The following is an 18,281-nucleotide window of genomic DNA, read 5'->3' as shown; positions in this document are numbered from 1 at the left end:
TGTGTGCTCTAACCCATAGCTGATCTTTATCTTTGAATCTTTAATTACTGACCATGCATACCAATCATTTAGCTCTCATATCTGGTTTTTGGTTTTTTTGAAGTGTAAATTGGTTTCTATTTACTGTGTTCTGGTTATTTTTTAATACCTGTCGTTGAACCACATATACTCAGATATTACATCTTATCTCCCTCACTCTTATAATAAGCTTCTTAAGGGAAGAGATCATAATCGATACTTTAAGCTTCTTCTCACCCACCTTTGTGTCTTTCCACTGCCTTTCGCAATCATTTAGATATATTTTTAACTAATTATAACTACAATCATCCTGGTGAGTGTAGTATGCAGATAAAGACCAGTCGCATTCGAGAAGACACAGACACTGGTGTAGTGCTGAGCTTTGCTATTCAAAGGGTGGTCCACGGACCAGCAGCATCGCCTGGGAACTTGTTAAAAATACATTCTCGGCTGCCATCCCAGACCGACTGAATCAGAATCTGTATTTTAGCAAGATCCAGGTGACTGATTCCTATGCATGCTGGTGTAGACTCAGTACAGTATAGAAAGGGCTAGTACTGAGTTACCAAGGAAGTTAGTTGGAGGAAAAGACAGCACGTGAGTTTTAGTACGCGGACACGTACTGAGAACCAACTTCATCCCACTCAGGTCCACGGCTCAACGATGGAGCACAGGACTTTTGTGTAATTGGTAGGACCGGGCCAGAAAGCATCTCCAGCTTCTGAGCAGAATCCCAGATGCATAAATCCCTCTTCCCTAAACAGCTACTAACTTCAGTTATAAGAAGGGCTTTGCAGATTATATCGACTAGGTCGTTTTTCAATGTTTTATAAATATTCTGACCTCCTGAAGACCCTGTTTATGCTCCTCATATTTACCTAGCCCTAGGGTTTATGATATTATTCTGCCTCTCACGCATTTCTTCCGTAAGATTAGGTTTCCTCTAACTTTTAGATTACAACTGCTAAGATACTTCTTTGGTATCATTGAAAGCTAAACCTGAAAATGTAACTTTAACCACAAATAAAAAGCCTGCAATGGAGGGAGCTACACTGACAGCACTGTTGTTAAATGACCAGGAAAAAGCTCCCAAAGACGAGAACTGTTAGAGAAAGGCACAGTCATATCCCAGAGGACGAAAACCAAATAGAGCAATATTCCCTTTGTGGGGGATGTGTTCAATGCTTCAGTATTTCTTTCTGTAACTTTCCTATAGATAAATGTATTGAATATCGCTACTTCAAAATATCACTGTGCTGAAAGAGTTCTCTGTGGGTCTTTTATTATTTTTAATAGGTTTATTGATGTATAATTTATACACCGTAAAGTTCACATTTCAGAAATGGAAGAGACTTTCATTGCATCTCCCACCTTCAAGCAACGCTTCATTAAACTCACCCAGGAATACAGCCCTTTCTTAAACCTCCAGGAACACAGGACATCGTCATGACCTTTTGATAATATATCCTAGTATCTCAGCTTTTATCATGACAAAATCTGGTCTATTAAAATTCAAACTATAAACGTAATAACTTTAGTGCTATATTTCAAAAGTGACTGAGAATACCACGGTAGGCCTCGTAATCTGTCTACTTTGTGGGAACCCCACATGGAAGCAAACTTCATTTACTGTATCCAATGTGGAAATAACAATCTACTACCCACCCAGTTTTTTTGTGGACTATTTTTTCCACCAGATGGCATGCTTTTTAGGGGCTGCCAGAGCCTGCGCCAAGTCTTTATTTTTCATCTCAGGGACGGTGTGAGTACTTACACAGATTTTTCTTTCAAAAAGAAAAACAGCAACTTACATGCTTTCACAAAACCTCGTCAGCGTGCTTGGCTTCTCCTGGTTGCGTCTTTGTCGAAACCAGCGTTGAATGCTGCGAACATCCCAGTCTAGCTGCTTGGAAAGACCTTCCAATCTCTTTTCATCAGGATGCTAGGAAACAAGGTACCAGGAAAATCATTTTCATCTTCACCATAAATACATCTGTCCTTGTCTATATTTGACATTATTATTTTTTCTATATGTACTATCTGCTACTGAGATTTCCACAGTTACCCCTGAGGAACTAGGCCTTCCGTTAGCAGCATGCACATAAATAGCCACTTAGGACAAGAAAAGTTATTATTGTGAAGCGACACTGAAAAGTATGAATCTTGCTCTAATGCTTGCACTTCTTATCAGCAACAAAGATTCAATGGAACAGCCAACTGGCTGAGTCAGTGCCATTACTCTTCGAGGATAGGAGTTTCAAAACAAAGCTCATCAACAAAGTCTGCAACAGAGAGGTCAAAGGCCACCTTAGGTGAATTTGCACAGAGGCATCATTCAAATATTTCACTTTCTCAGGGGAAAAAAAAACAAAAACGTTAAGTTATACCCAATTATCACATATTGGGATAACAAAAAGCACCAAGGAATCCCCAAATACCTCACCTTAGCCTAAGGTACCAATTCCATTACAAAACATGTTTTCTCTGTTTTCTGTTTCTCTCTCCCCTCTCCTCTGTTCTTCACACATTTCGTTTATTTCTTTTCCTGGCCATTCCTTTTGACCAGACACCCCAACAAACCTTCTATAATGACTATGCATTACTTGAAGACACAACTTTGGTGAAGTGGAAAAAGACACTCATTATGCTTGCCATGTGACGAGAGTTGTTGTCTCTCACTCATTTCTGTAACATTAAGGGACAATAGACAAAAGTTCAATTCCTTTCTGCAACGACCTCTCTGAGCCTCGGTTTCCTCCTGTTAAAAAAAGGGGCTTTATTTATTCACCTAAATGGAATGGTGGTGAGGATAAAATGTAAAAACATAGATAAAACTCAGTAAATGTTAGTTCTCCCTTATCCTGCCCTTCCCCTCTCTTCAGTATCTCATAGAGCTTCTTCCCAACAGTTATGTGAGGGTGACCTGCCACACAACAAAACTAAGCTAAGTTAGTTCTATTCTTTATTTATTCTACCATTGTTTTAATATTAAGGAGATGTTAATGATCAGAGGAAATAACCAAAAATGGGGTGGGGGAAGGCAGGCTGACCAGCGTTCAGCTTTCAAATTAGAAGGGTGGAATATTCACATGACACCTCTTTAAAAGCATCTCAATCAATTCAAGGTGTCAAACACACAGGAACCATAACCAATGGCCTTAGTGTTGTGGCTGAGATTAATAAATATGCTGAGCTTGTGCCTATAAAAGTTGTTTGCCAACTTTTAGTAAGGTGTGTGTACTTTGAGGTGTTTTTTTAGTAGTCATGACACCATCTAGGCTCTCATTTCATCGTGTCTCTCTTAATTAAAAATATGGGAGAGAAAATTCACAACCCACAATATACCTTGACTATATCATTTTCCTAGGGGAATTCAATTTTTTCATTTCAATTTATTTTCTAAGTTCATTGAATAGGTAAAACATTCACATGGTTCACAAATTAAAAGTTTCACCTTCTTACTTTGTTCCTACTCTCTTAGTTTTTATTCTCCCCTTTCCCACCAGGTAACCAGTTATCAAGTCAGGTTCTTTCCAGAGTTATTTTATACAAATATAAGCAAATTTGAATATATATATTCTTATATTCCCCCTAGTCACATAAATGTTTCATACTGCATCCATCATTCTGGGCTCTGGGTTTTTCACTTTACAATGTATCTTGGAACATTTTGGTGTCAAAATATAAAGAACACCCTCCTTTTGTAGAACTGTAAGAATATGCCATAATTTACTTATCCACTCCCCTATTAATAGACATTTAGGTAGTTTCCAAACTTCTACTACTGTAAACAATGCTGCACTAAATAACCTTGGCATAAGTCATTTTATATACACCATTTTTTAAACAGGGATAAATTCCTGATAGTGAAAGTTGGAGATCAAAATGTCTATGCATTTACAATTTATTGAGATAATGAAAAATTACCCTCACTAATGATTTTTCCAATTTATACAAACACGATTGCCCATTTCCCAAAGTCTTATCAACAGAGTATGTTATCAGACTTCTCAATTTTTTTCCAGTCTGATATATAAAAAGTAGTATCTCAGTACATTTTTAATTTGTTTTCCTCTTTTTATGAAAGAAGCATCTTTGCATGTGTTTTAAAAACCATCTATATTTCCTTTTTATGAACAATCTTTTCCTCTCTATTGCCTATTTCCTATCTAATACCTAAATTTTAGGTATTTTCTCTACTGATTTGTAGAATTTCTTCATTTATTAGGGTGATTAAAATTGTCCATACCACAGGTTGAAAACTTTGCACCAATGTGTCATTTATGTTTAAAATTAGCTTATGATGTTTTTTGCTTGTGGTTTTTAATTGCATAAGTTTTAAAAAAACATTTGGATTTATTAGTCTTTTCTGTTATAGTTTCTGAATCTGGGGTCATAATTAGAAAAGCCTTTCTATTCCAAATATTTAAGAAAATTCTCCCACATTTACAGTTTCGATTCTAATACATTTACAGTTTTGATTTTTACATTTAATCTTTAGTGCATTTGGAATATACCCTGGTATACAGTGGGAGATACGAATTTAACTATTTCTTTCCAAATGGCTACTCAAGTAGCTCAATACCATCGTTCATCTTTTTCTCATAAGAAACTGAATCTAGTTTTCCATTTACATTGTACCAGTTAGGTTACTCAAAAATCCTTATTTATTTTTCTATATGAATCTTAGAATTAATTTGTCTAGTTTCAAAATACACAAATGACTGAACAAGAAAATCTGTTAATATTTTAATGAGATGATAGCAAGTTCTTAAATTAACGTTGAATAAATTGACATCTTTACTCAATTAGCCTTTTGCATCCTTCAACATTGTTTGAAATTTTCCTCACAGAACTTGCACATCCATATTACACTTGTTCCTAGGGATATTATCTTTTTGCTTTCTATATAAATAAGCAAGTTTCTTATATCTTCTAACTGCTTACTGTTTGCATATATACTATATATATATATAGTTACTAATTTTGTGCTAACATTTCATATTGTTTGTGGTAGTTTCTCACTTGATTCCTTTTATTTTCCAAGTACACAGTCATATAATAGCATGTTACTGAAATGCAAGCTCTATAAACAATCAGTACCTAGAATATCAATTCCTAGAATATAATAGGAATTCAATACTTCTTAAGTGAATGAATAAATCTTTGCATAGTAATAACTCTACCTCCTCCTTTCTAATTTTTATGCCTTTATTTTCTTTTCCTTATCTATTTGCTAATTCACTGTAAAACTTAGCACAATGCAGAACAGCGGTAATAAACATCCCTATGTGTTCCAGGCTAGAGTGGGAATACCGCTTTGTTTCTCACTAAGCAAGAGGCCAGATTTAGGGATGATATACAAATGTATTTATCATGGGGAGGAAACCTCTCCCTAGGTGATTCTGTTTTAATTAAAATGATGTTAGATTTCAGTATCCATGAAAACAATCATGCACCTTTTCTTCTTAGATCAATTAATATGATGAGTTATACAGATTTTTAAAATATTGAATACAGGGATGGCCTTACATTTCTAGAATAAATCCTATTTGGTGATGGTGAATAATTCTTTCAGTGTGCTGCTAAGTTTGGTTTCCTAATTTGGGGGAGGGGCGATTTTTCATCAATGTTAAGTACAATAAGTCTGTAGTATTATTTTGGGGTGAAATCTTTGATATTAATGTTTTATTGCTACACAAAAAGAGAATTTGGATGATTTTCTTAGTTTTCCATGCTTTGGTATAGTTTAAAATAGCACTAGAATTATCTGCTCTTTAAGAGTGTGTTAGAATATTTGTGTGAAAGCATACACACACACACACACACACACACACACACACACACAGAGGGTGCCAAAAAAAAGTATACACATTTTAAGAAAGGAAAAAACTGTATTAAAATTGTAATAATATATACTGATAACAAAAGAAAAGATGAATATGTCATGTGTATATATATATTTTTTGTCACCTCTGGTATATATATATCAAGCAAATTATAGTTGGTAAATAGTATTTTCCTAGAATGATATCCATTTTATCCAAGTTTTTATATTTTATTTGCCATGTAAATAGAAATATATCCTTTCCATTCTCTTCTATTTCAGTGATTGTTGATTGTTGATTGTTACGTTGATGATTGTTATGTTGTAAATTTACATTTGTTTTTTTCCTTGACTGGGTTGGCTGACTTTCTGTAAAAAAAATAATTATATAAATAAGGTACTTTTGAATTAATTTTCAATTCTATAGTTTCACTAACTCAATTTCTGTATTTATCAATTTCTTCCTGCTGCTTGCTGTCATTTATTTTGTTGTTCTTCTAGTGTTTAATAAGTGGTTAACTATTTTTTTAATATATACATGAGCTTTCATCTGAGCACTGCTATCGCATAGTACATATGAGTAGTGTTTTCATCACCACTGCTTTCTTAATACTTCGAAATTTTATTTTTATCCAAGAGTTGATTGAGAAAGCAAGAGGCTTTGTTTTCTGATGCCTAATATTATTAAATTGTGCCTATTTTTGAAATTTGTTATAGCTTTGCATACAATAAAAGATTAATTTTTGTAATTACTTAACAGGCAGGCACTTAAAAGTACAGTCTATATTAAGAATAGAGGGTTCTAAACGTACCTCTTAGATCTTCCTCGTTAATTATATTTTGCAGAATTTCTATATCCTGTTTTTTATTTTATTCACTTGACCTGTCATGACCCAGGGGTAAATTAAAATTTCTTACTATTAAATTGCTTTTCTATTAAATTTCTTTCTATTTAAATTGCTTTCATCAAAAAAAACAAACTCATTCTTTTTGATGAGTATATGGATACACTGATAATCAATGTATATGTATTCATAACTATTTTATCTTCACTGTGAATTGTATCCTATGGTAATAAAAAGCCTACTGTTCATTTCATTTCATCCTTTTTGGCCTTACTTCCACTTTTATACAAAATAGAAACCTTAGTTTCTATTATTTATGTCTGCCTATATATACCTGTATATACATTTGTCGTACTCTCATTTTCTATATTTGTAATTACTTTATCTTAAGGTATGTCTTTTAAGGTAGCTCTGTGACACAAACCTGAATTATTTTTTATTAGATGAGTCAAACACATTTACATGTATTGCTATAATGGATCAGTTTGTTCATAGTTCCCTCAATTATGTCATGCTTTCTGTTTTGATAGTTGAAAACATTTTAATAAACCAAATATGGTTTGTCTTATTTTTGTTCTTTTTGTGGGTAATTTTTGTTCTAGTGGTTATCCATGTGATCACAATACTCTCCTACTGTTTTCAGTTAATAATAATTTCGTATGAGCAATATTTAAAACTGGTATATTTCCTCTTACTCCCCCACCCAGCATTAGTCAATAATTTTATCTCTCTTAGAGTTTACTCTCGTGTTGTTAAATATGCTTGTACTTCTTTTACTTGATTTGGCTGCTTAAGCTAATATTATTTGACTCCCAGCTACTAGAGATTATGCAATTCGTGAATCTATTCTGCCTCTCATCTTCTTTCTCCTTCCCCTCTCAATGACTATTAGTTGTATAATTTCCACATTGTGAGAGTATATAGCATTTACATTCTGTTCTGTCATCCTTATCCTCACATTTCTTTCTTAGTTCAACTAAGTTCTACACTTTAAATATATTCAAAACTTGCTAACATTCCCAGTAATCCCTTGATCAGTTGAAATTAATGATTACAATAATTTCTTCCAAAAGGACTCATGGGAACAAGTCTCCCAAGTTTTTGCATGTTCAAATCTCTTTGTCTTTAGCCTTTATGCAGTAAAAATCAATTTGCCTAAATATAAAATTCTTAGTTCATATTTTCCTTGAAAATATTGAAAATGCTGTTCTTTCAAATGTTGCTACTGAGAAGATTAAAGGCATGCTGCTGATATTTTTCCTTAAATAAGTGATTTGATTTTTGTGCTTGGCTATTCAAAGACTTATTCTTTTATTTTTCAAGTCTAACAATTTGAATAATGTAAATCTTGGTGTTAACCTTCTTGGATCAATTTTTACTATTACATTTTCATTGACATTAAGATAAATTTCCATTTGTTTTAGGAAATTTTTCTTGAGTTATATCTTTCAAGATTTATTGTACTTGGCTTTTCTTTAAGGGATTTCAATTACACAGACGCTATATCTCCTTGGTCTATCTACCTATTTTTAGCTCTTTTTTGTTTCATTTAATTCAGTTTTATTATCTCTATCTCCCATGTTCTTTGTTGAGTTTTCTGCAATGTCTAGCGTTTCCTGTGTTCTTTCTAATTTTGTCTTCATTTCTGTGATAGCTTCAGTACTTTTTTTTCCTGAACCTACCAGCTCACACTGTATCTCTTCCTGTTAACCAACTATTTTTTTCCTTATGTATTGTATTTCTTTTTTGTGGTCTTCCTTCAGAATTGTTGCTCATTGTTTGTATTTATGGTAAAATGTTTGATCACAGTTTTCATTTGCCCTGTGGCCTCATTTTTCTAGTGATGATTTTTGTCAGTAAGCGTTGCTACACATTCTTTTTCTTGTCTTTGATGATGTGTGGGTTCCCTCTTTATTACTCCATGAGTGAGTCGGATTTTCTTGACTAGCTCCTGGTAGTATGGGGGCAGTGAGAGGGCCTTGCAGTTTAGCTGCCACCAAGGCAGACCGACTCCTGAAAAAGGGCCATCCGTGTGATTTTCTCTGTACTTCTGCCATGTCTCTGAATTAAACTGAGTCTAGGACATCTGCCAGCCTTGCTCACCAGTTCCTGTACCTAGTGCTGCAAAAAGTGGACCGAGCTTTTGTCTTAGCGTCAGGAGCTATCTGTTTTGCTTGCTTTCCTGAAATCTACCCCCAATGGGCCCTCCAACCACATTCATGCTTTTTACTTGCTGCTATATGGCTTCTGCCCAACACCAAATGTTTTTTTGTTAGCTTTTCTATATTTTTTGAAATCTAGAGATACGTACCTCCTAGTTTGTCAAACATAAAGTTTGTGAGCTGTTCCTTCTTTTGTGTATGTGTATATATTTTCTAGTGTTGTGTTTTTTAATTATACTCCACAGGTGGTTTTTTTTTTTTTTCCTTTTTAAATGTTTCCACAGAAAGAAATGGATAATGCTGATTTACAGAGACACTTTTATACCAGAAACACTAGGTTAATTTTAATAACCATAATCAGTACTGGGAGGGGAAAGGGAAGTAAAAGGAAAGAATGCGGCATAAGAGGAAAATGAGGCAGAACAAATTATAGGAAGTTTACCCGTATATTTTAAAATACAGCATACCATACCAAAAGTGGATTATGATATGACGTGCTTGGATCATAAAACCTGTTTTCATAGCTGATATACATATTCGTCCCTCAATGAATGGCTCAAGAATTGATTTGGTTAGAAAACTGAGGCTATAGGATGATGGCAGAGAATCCCAAGGATATATATATGTATATCCTTGACTTGGAACCATGGTCACGGACAGGATGCTGGATGATCCCTCAAACACATACAGACACTGCTTGAACTCTCCAAGTCTTGCTACTTCTATTCTGGTCAACTGACCTGTTATTTTCTCATATTACAAATAACACTGGACAACTACAAAGAATTCAAGGAAAAAATTACAACTGTTGTTGCATTTATATTTAAAACATGAGGCTTCTGCTTCAATCATGTACAAACTTCCAAAAGAATCACCCTGAAAACTAAGAGAATATGATCATTAAAATTAGCTAGAAGCACATATTCTCCAGAGCAATCAACCTGGCTGCAAAATCCTTTTATTACCTTTATAGAGGAAATCTCTCCAATAACCACAATAAACATAAGGCAAGGGAAATAAAATGTCCACTGCAGGATTTCTAAAGGGAAGCATAACATTTAGGGAGAAAACTCATTTTGTAAGGCATTTAGAATAGTTAATAAGGTAAATAAAAATATGTTGTAATCACATTAAGAAATGAACCAGCTAACTCCCACATATCTGCTTTTCAGGGAGTGAGGGGGGTATATCAATGCAATAAAGTGATATGTTAAGTGAAAATGCAAATTTTTCTTAATATTTTCTTCCTTTAAATACTGTAGGATATGTGCCGCTTCAGGTTTGAACCTGGCAATCTAAAACTACCAAAAGAGCTTTTCCTAAAATTCCATTCATTCTTCTCTTCTTCCTACCAGAGATGTAAAAAACACCTGGTGCTTTCTTCTACTTTTCCAGGAAAAATACCATTTTTAAAAAGATAGAGGGGAAAACCCCAGGGAATCTTGGCAGAAACAAAGACCATGAAATAAAACAAAAGTGTTTGACTATTTGAATTAATAGTTTTAAGACAAGTGACAAATGATGCCAATGGTCAGCAAAAACAATACCAAAAAAGGAATAAAATTTGCTTAACACTATCTAATCACATTTTAGAAGCCTGAGGAATTCTCTCAGGAAAATGAAAGAAGGAACCATTTATTATATAAACACACAATACTTTTCATAGAATGATACACTTCTGGCCCTTTTCTACGTTGTGTCCATATAAGAGTAAGATAAGAGAGACATATAAGAGTAAGAGTGAGATATTTAGATGCTGTGATTTGCTTTAGTGTCTCATGGCTTTAGACTGAAGGGTTCAGACTTCTGTCTTTCTCCTCCCCTTTTTGTTCTTAGGGAGATATCGCCTGGGGGTAGGAGGGGAGGCAATCTTTCCCTATCTCTTCTCCCTCCTCTGCTCTCCTCTTTCCACTCCTAGTTTGGATTTCACCTCTCACCAGAGTGATGTTCTCCTCCCCTATTTTCTTCACAGTGAATCTATAACTTATAAATGTCCTGATCCTTGTTCTTCATTCTTCATGTTGCAACTCTTCTCAGCTCCAGTTAGTTCCTTTTTTGTTCATACTTGCCTACATATCACAGTTGCTAGAACATATGAACAGAGCTATAAGCAAATGGGTACTTTTTTCATATATACATGAATTATATTCCTCAGCTCTACCCAGTTACCTCCTCAAAGTCCCATCCAACCCTTACACATACTGCTCATGTCATGTGAGATTAAAAGAGGCACAAAGTTAGACTGACCACTATCGAATTTACACTGTTCTTCATAGACAAGATTCTGAAATCCACTTGAGTATAAACAAACAGGTCTCAAATGTGCGCACATTTATTCAGTTTCTCCCCATTTTGGTCTAGTCACAATGCTTGCGTGATTTCCAAGAGCACGCATTCCAGCATGAAGCTAGACAAAAGTTAGCTCTCCGATCCAAGAGAGAGGGGATTGGATGATTTCAGACTGAGGGTGGTGATCCTGACAATTCACATCCCAGAAAAGGAGACTCCATACCTTTGTGATTGCAGTGAAGACCTTTTCCAGAATGGCATTTGGCTGGGCAATCTGTGGTCCATTGGCCTGAATGTTGAGGGCTATGGCACATGGTTTGGCTACAAACCTAAAAAAGAAAAGAAGTCGTAAGTTATTCTTTCTGTAGCTGTTCCTCAATGTCACCAGCTACACATTACTTAATTGCTTCCATACACTGCTGATAGGATTTTACGGGTAGACATTGCCAACACTCATATGTCAGTAACTGTAAAACAGACCTAACTTTATTTTCTCCCCCAGGAGTAACAGTGAAAAAAAAATAAATCATTATAAAACATGTAAACCTCTTGAAACTCGAGTTCAACGAGACTGAACGGATAGAAAGACAACCACTGACAAACATAAGTGCGTAAGTGAAATCTATAAACAAAACAAAGCATGACTGTAGAATGATATCATTTATAGCCTTCTTACTAACAGTTGACTAGCAACAGTCATGCTATATTTTAACTATGAGAAAATGTTTACTAAGCATCTGATTCATGCAGAGAGTATGCTTTTGATCACCTCAGTCATTAAATTGGCCATTTTTGTCTCTATAATCAAAGTGTACTATAGTCAGCCCCAATTCCTTATGCTTTCTCAAAATGTTCTGCTTTGTGGTTAGGTCATTTGCTTCTTTCTCCTAAGGAGTAATGAAGGATGTCAAACAGCATGATGTCCCAGACAAGTTGAAAAGTCTGAAGTGATTATGAGCATCAGCTGCAGTTTTTAGCCTAAGGAAATAACTATGTCAGGAAGAATGAGAGGACTGGTCCTGTTGGATGTGTGAATGAGCTATTGAAGGAGAGAGGCTGTGGAGCCCCAAAGGTATGGTGACGTGTGCAAAACTGTTCCAAAAAGAAAAAGCATTTACAATTTTAAGAGCTGTTTTACCTAAATATTCAAGAAATAAGGTTCTGTAAATGTTCCTTTTCAGTAGAGACACGCCACATTTTCTATTAATACAAAATAATATGAAAGTATCACCCAAATTGATTTAATGTTGGCAAAAGGTAACAAATGATAAAGGTACCAAACAGATCAGGGCTAAATCTTAGATGGAGCATTTTTAACAACAGTTGATGGAATTAGAGTAGAACGGTAAACAAAGAAGAATTTTCTTTTTTTAAGTAGGACTAATGAAATTTATATATATATATAGCACCATATGATATCCTTCTGGGTCTTATTTCAAGTAAAAGAGAAGAAATTTATTTAAACAGAAAAATGAAACACTGCACATTCAAGCCTAAACCAGGAAAGATGCACAAAGAAAATGCAATATAGTACCTGCTTCATTGAGCTTTTTGAACTAAGTAAGTTAGGAAGAAAGAATAACCACCCTTTCCCAGAACATAAATCTTCTAGAAACTGGAGGTTTCCCAAAACTTTTGCATTCTCAATTCTTTTGAATATAAAATTATTTCAGACATATTACCTATGTCTCTACCCCCTTAAAGAGAAGTGTGACTTTTTCTTAATGACTCTGAGTGAATCTTCACCAGGAACAGGAATCATGGTGCTATGGCTTTAGTTAGTTGGCAAAACCAGCTAAAGTTTTGTTTGATGGGTAATGACCACAGAAGAGAGCCCAGAACTTGTTTCCTTGACAACGTTACTGGGTTTTGGTTATTTGCTTCTTCACTGTATGGCATAATGAGGGGTGGGAAAAGACACGAGGTCCAGCAAAGTGAATAAAAAGGGGGGGTGGGGAATAACAAAATTAATTTGGTATAAAGACCAAAATCAAAATCAATTCTTCTAAATGGTTTCCTTTTACTCTTCCTGTTGGATTTCTCCCCAGCCCTCCCCCATCTTCTCCACTCCCATAACTTCTGAAACACTAAAATCCCTTTCGGAATTTATCATCATTTCCTTGTAACATCCTCCTGGGCTTGTACATGGTCTTCTCCCTTCTTCTAAAGAGCAAAGAGTCTAAATGCAAAGTCAGACCATTTCATCTCTATACGCACTGACGATGCCTGGGCAAACACAGGAGGAGGTCAAGAAATGTGATCAACTGGCTGTGTTCAGTAACTATGTTTTCACTGTTGCTACCATTGTTTTGAGTGTTGTTGAGAGGTTAACCGACGTCCTCTGCATGGCCCACAACAACGCCGAGGGAGAGCCAAGAAACTCACTCAACAGAATCTCTTCAAAAGCAACTTCTACTCCTTTGCTACCATCCTCCAGCAACTCCCAAAAGCATTCCAAATGGTTCTTTTAGTACCTACCACACAACACCATGTTTTATACCTCTCTCCTATCTCTTTTTGAGCTTCAAACCACTTTTTAAAAACTTTTCTCTAAATGTCAAGAACTAACATAATAGCATCTTAAAGAAGCCACATCCATTGATCAACCAAACTTATCGCATTTTGATAATCAAAATGATCAAATAAATACCATATTCAGTAAACAGATTTTTAAAGCAATGGCCAAAAGCTAGGGTGGGAAGCATCTGCACCGCTGTGTGGCTGTGGAGCTCTAGCTGCAGAAATTAATCTCTCTGTGCCTCAATAGCCTCGTATGTAAAAAATTATAATAATGATAATTACATATGCATATAAATGGTGTGTGTACACAAACACGTGTTTAAACATTTAACACATGTTAAAACATAATGTCACACAGTCTCTGTCAAAACTCTTTGATGTGATCCGTGTGTAGGGCTTTGTATCATAGCATTTACACCCGGAGCTTTTCTGGGCCAGGAACCCACTCAGCCTCAGTTGTGCTGTGCCAAGCCACATACATCCAACAAGTTCTAAAAGTACCCAGCAATAAAGATGAGACCAGAAACCAAGACATGCAACTAAAAAAGATAAGCATATCATGTACAGTCACCACTGGCTGCCCCTGCATCATTATTAATGGCACCACCTTTACTGACCAAAGTGTCCCTGTTTGATAATTTGCCACAATAAATTTAAAGTGTCCCCATTTGAACAATAAATTGTAGTGAGCCTTATCACCAAGCTGCAGGTCAGGCGTGGGTGCGCACTGAGTCCATACCAGCAATGCCATCAGGGTCTGAGTTCATCCATACCTGGGCCAAACCTTTCCAGCTCTCCTATCATCTCACGGCCCTCTAGGGTGCTGCACCCGCCCTTGCCACAGGCTAGTTGGTATGAACATGCATGTCCCTAGCCACCTTCATGAAGGCAAGAATGGCCTTCATGAAAGTCTACGGTCTCGAAAGTCTACGGTCTCCAGAGCCTAACATACCAACTCATTTAATCCTCTGTCAACCAGATGAGGCAGGATTATCATCACCCCCACTTTGCAGAGAGTGTCACAGAGGTCAGTAGCCTCTGCATCCAGGGAAAGGGAAGCAGAGGATGGCATATTTCTCTCCCAGGAAGGTCAATGATATCATCAGCTCCCCATCTTGATTTACCGGCCAGGCTATGTCCCAAATCCTGAGGATTTGTGGGGAGGTGTGTGTTGTGAGGAGTGAAGGAAAATTTAATAGAATTTAACCATTTAAAGATTGAAGCTCTTTACATTTTAAATGGCTCATGGTGGGGATACACAATGAACCAAGTGAATCTTTGAAGGAAGTTATTGCTATAGAATATTTTTATGTACATGCCTGACCTTCTGTGAGCATTCAACGAATAGATGAATGAATGAATGAACAAATCAGCTAAAATCCAACGGTAGGTACCCTTACTGTCTTTTCCATAGAGGCTGTGATATTAACTCCCTTTAATACCATATCTACTCAGGGTCCTCATTTGGGACGCAGAAGGTAGGAGATGGACCACTCCAATCCTAGAAGCCATTTCTAAAATTCCTATTGTCCTATGAAGTCAAGGCTGCCCCATAGAGCTCTTGTGTGGATTCCACCAACCCCTCACAAGGTATTCTCTTTTCAACTTATCTATTATAATACAGACAGCCAAACACCTCATTTCCAAGATTTAAAATATTTCACAAGATAGGCCGGAAACATGAATTTCAAACCCCATATGGAGAGGAAAGAAAAGAAGATATAATTTTTATCTGCCTAACAGTATCCCTGATTATATGAATATACAGAAATTTTATTTGTGTTTATTCTCCAAAGAATTTGTGAATTATTGTTGGCATTTTGTTCCCCCAGAGAGCATCGTATATACCAAATAAAACCCATGATACAACTACCTACTGTCATGGTCCATGAGAGAAAAGCTTGATTTTTTTTCCCCCTTAATGCTGGCTCTAACATAAGTAAGTTCAGAAAAGCTGTCTTCACAAGGGTTGTCTTAAAAGAGAGAGAGACAGAGAGAGAGAGGAAAGGAGAGTAGAGCAGAATACCTACAAATGTAATAGTTGTAAGGAAATATGTATTTTCAAGTTTTGAAGATTACCTCAACCTGGAAATGCTCACCTAATTACTTTTTTATCAAAGGCAGCAACACCACCTTCAAAAGATCAAACATCTATAGCATACTTTCATGTAGTATAACATACTATATGAAAGTAAATACTGTAAAGATATAAACTTCAAAAAATACTAGTCTCAGTTTAAGAGCAGAGAAAACACCTAAAACATTCCTACTTTTTAATTCTATTTAACACCATGTATTTGTGTTTTTCAACATGAATTGAACATCTCTGCACAGAGCACTGAGGTTAACGGTGGGCTGTAGTGTGGCTAAAAGTATACACAAAACATGAAGTGATTCTTGCACTCAAACAGATTTACAATATGGGGAACGAGATTAATGAAAAAGTAAATGTTTACAGGGTATATATCAGTTCTAATCACTTAATACTATGTTATCATATTCAGTGGGGAGCATGGCCAGAGACTTTTAGTCCTTTCTAACTCTAGCATTCCCTCCACTTTTCAAAATAATTGAAAGGCTGTGGTGGTAGATACACAAACCTACACATGTGATGAAATTGTATCGTATTAAATCTCTCTCTCTCTCTCTCTCTCTCTCTCTCTCTCTCTCTCTCTCTCTCACACACACACATACACACACACACACACACACACACACAAGTACAACTGGGGTAATTTGAATAAATTCAATAGATTGTATCAAGTTGATATTCTGGTTATGATATTACAGTTTTACAAAATATTACCATTGGGGAAAACTGGGTAAAGGGTGCATGAGCTCTAGAGTACTACTTCTTACAACTGCATGTGCATTTTACAACTATCCTAATAAAAATTTCAATTAAAAAAGTAACTGGAAGGGACATTCTGCTTTTGATATGGACAAATGAGCTCCTAATAAATTGATTTTTCACCTTTAAAAAGCACAACATATCAACCCCTCAAAAACAAAACAAAACTACCTGAGGGCTCTGGAGACTGAAAAAAACCAAGTAGACTTTGGAGATGAGTCAAAAATTGGAGCAGAAAACAAGCAGACAGCAAGCTCCCTGTTTATTTATTTATATATTTACTTTGCAACTCTACTCTCAGATCAGACAATCACAGCAGCAGATAAAATTTGATAGGAAAACACACTCTCTTTCTAGTTGCAGGAACCAGGGAAGGAACCTGGGGAAATCAGAGAGTGACTAGAGAACCGTGAAAGGGAAAAACCAGAGAAGCTGACCCCTAATTTTGTGTATAAACTAAGCATGATTCAGGCTGACCTCGGAACCATGTAAGTACAAGGTAAACTGAAAGCAGCAAGAGCTAAGGCTTAACAAACTGGATTGAGACTGAATCCACTGTCCACTGCAGGCATGACAGGCTACAATCTGAATCTAAGTAAATTGCTTAACAAAAAACAGCAACATTTTTCAGAGCAATGTGAAAAAATCCAGAATCTCTACAACATAAATTTCACAAGGTCCAGGATACAATTTAATATGTAGATGAAGAGGGAGGAAAATATGATCCAATTTTAGGGAAAATACATGCTAAAACACCTGGTGAACTTTAAGATAGATCAATATAAACTAAGCCATCTGAAAAAAAAGAAAGAAAAGAATAAAAAAATAAACAGACTGTGAGGACCTGTGGAACAATTTCAAAAAGGCTAGCATATGGGTAATTGTAGTTATAAGTAAAACAAGGAGACAGATTGAGGAAGAAGAAGAAAATATTAGAAGAAATAATAGTCCGCAACTTTCCAAATCTGATAAAAGACATAAACGTACAGATATAAGAAGCTCAAGGGCTCAATAAAGAGAAAAGTCCAAAGAAGAGGAAAACCTAGACAAATCATAGTGAAACTGACGAAAACCAAAGATAAAGAGAAAATATTAAAAGTCACCAGACAAAAATGGCACATGGCACATTATATACAGGGAACAATAATATGAAAGACAAGGAACATCTTACCAGACATTATGGAGACTCAATGACAGTTAAACAACATCTTTAAAGTGCAGGAAACAAACACAAAAAAATTGTCACCCCAAAATTCTACATCCAGCAAAACTATCCTTCAAAGAACGAAGGTGAAAGGAAAACTAAGGGAATTTGTCTTCCAGTAAACTAAAGGAAGTTCTTTAGGGTGAAAGGAAGCAAAACCAAAGGGAAGTTAAATCTTCAGGAATGAATGGAGAACATCAGAAATGGCAAATATATTGGTAAATACAAAAGTAGTTGGAAGGTCTTTAAAAGAAATCACAGCCAATCAATAACAGATGAAACACTTAAATCTGATTATAAGAAATTACATGTGCCCTACACCAGACTGTGCTGGAAAGAAACCTACCTATGAACAAATGAATATTCAAGAAAGAAGGAATGGGGAGAAGTGATTGAGACAATTCATTGCTTGACTACCAGCACTTTCATAGACTCCGACATTTATCAGTAATGGGAGTGCCATGGTTAGAGTTGCAGTACACATTAAAAATTTTAAACACGAGAACAGTATAGATTGGATTTTGAAAGCTAATATGTGTGCATGTTTAGCTATACATGTGTGCAT

General features: G+C 35.7%; 1 protein-coding gene across 2 annotated transcripts in view; it reads right to left on the bottom strand.

Moving 5' to 3' along the window:
- Positions 1 to 18,281, bottom strand: part of CERS6 (ceramide synthase 6) — a 281,767-nt gene that overhangs the window by 188,674 nt on the left and 74,812 nt on the right. For both annotated transcript variants that reach the window (XM_019727366.3, XM_019727367.3), the window contains exons 2-3: positions 11,365 to 11,470; positions 1,830 to 1,960 (exon numbers count right to left, since the gene is read on the bottom strand). In XM_019727366.3, coding sequence (XP_019582925.1) covers positions 1,830 to 1,960; positions 11,365 to 11,470 — 237 coding nt within the window. The remainder of the gene's footprint in view (positions 1 to 1,829; positions 1,961 to 11,364; positions 11,471 to 18,281) is intronic.

The sequence above is a fragment of the Rhinolophus sinicus genome, chromosome 17 (assembly GCF_057876585.1).
Source record: "Rhinolophus sinicus isolate RSI-liver-muscle chromosome 17, RSI-T2T, whole genome shotgun sequence".
Classification (NCBI taxonomy): domain Eukaryota; kingdom Metazoa; phylum Chordata; class Mammalia; order Chiroptera; family Rhinolophidae; genus Rhinolophus; species Rhinolophus sinicus.
Note: the sequence above shows the minus strand (reverse complement) of the source record. Positions and strands in the feature narration are given on the sequence as shown.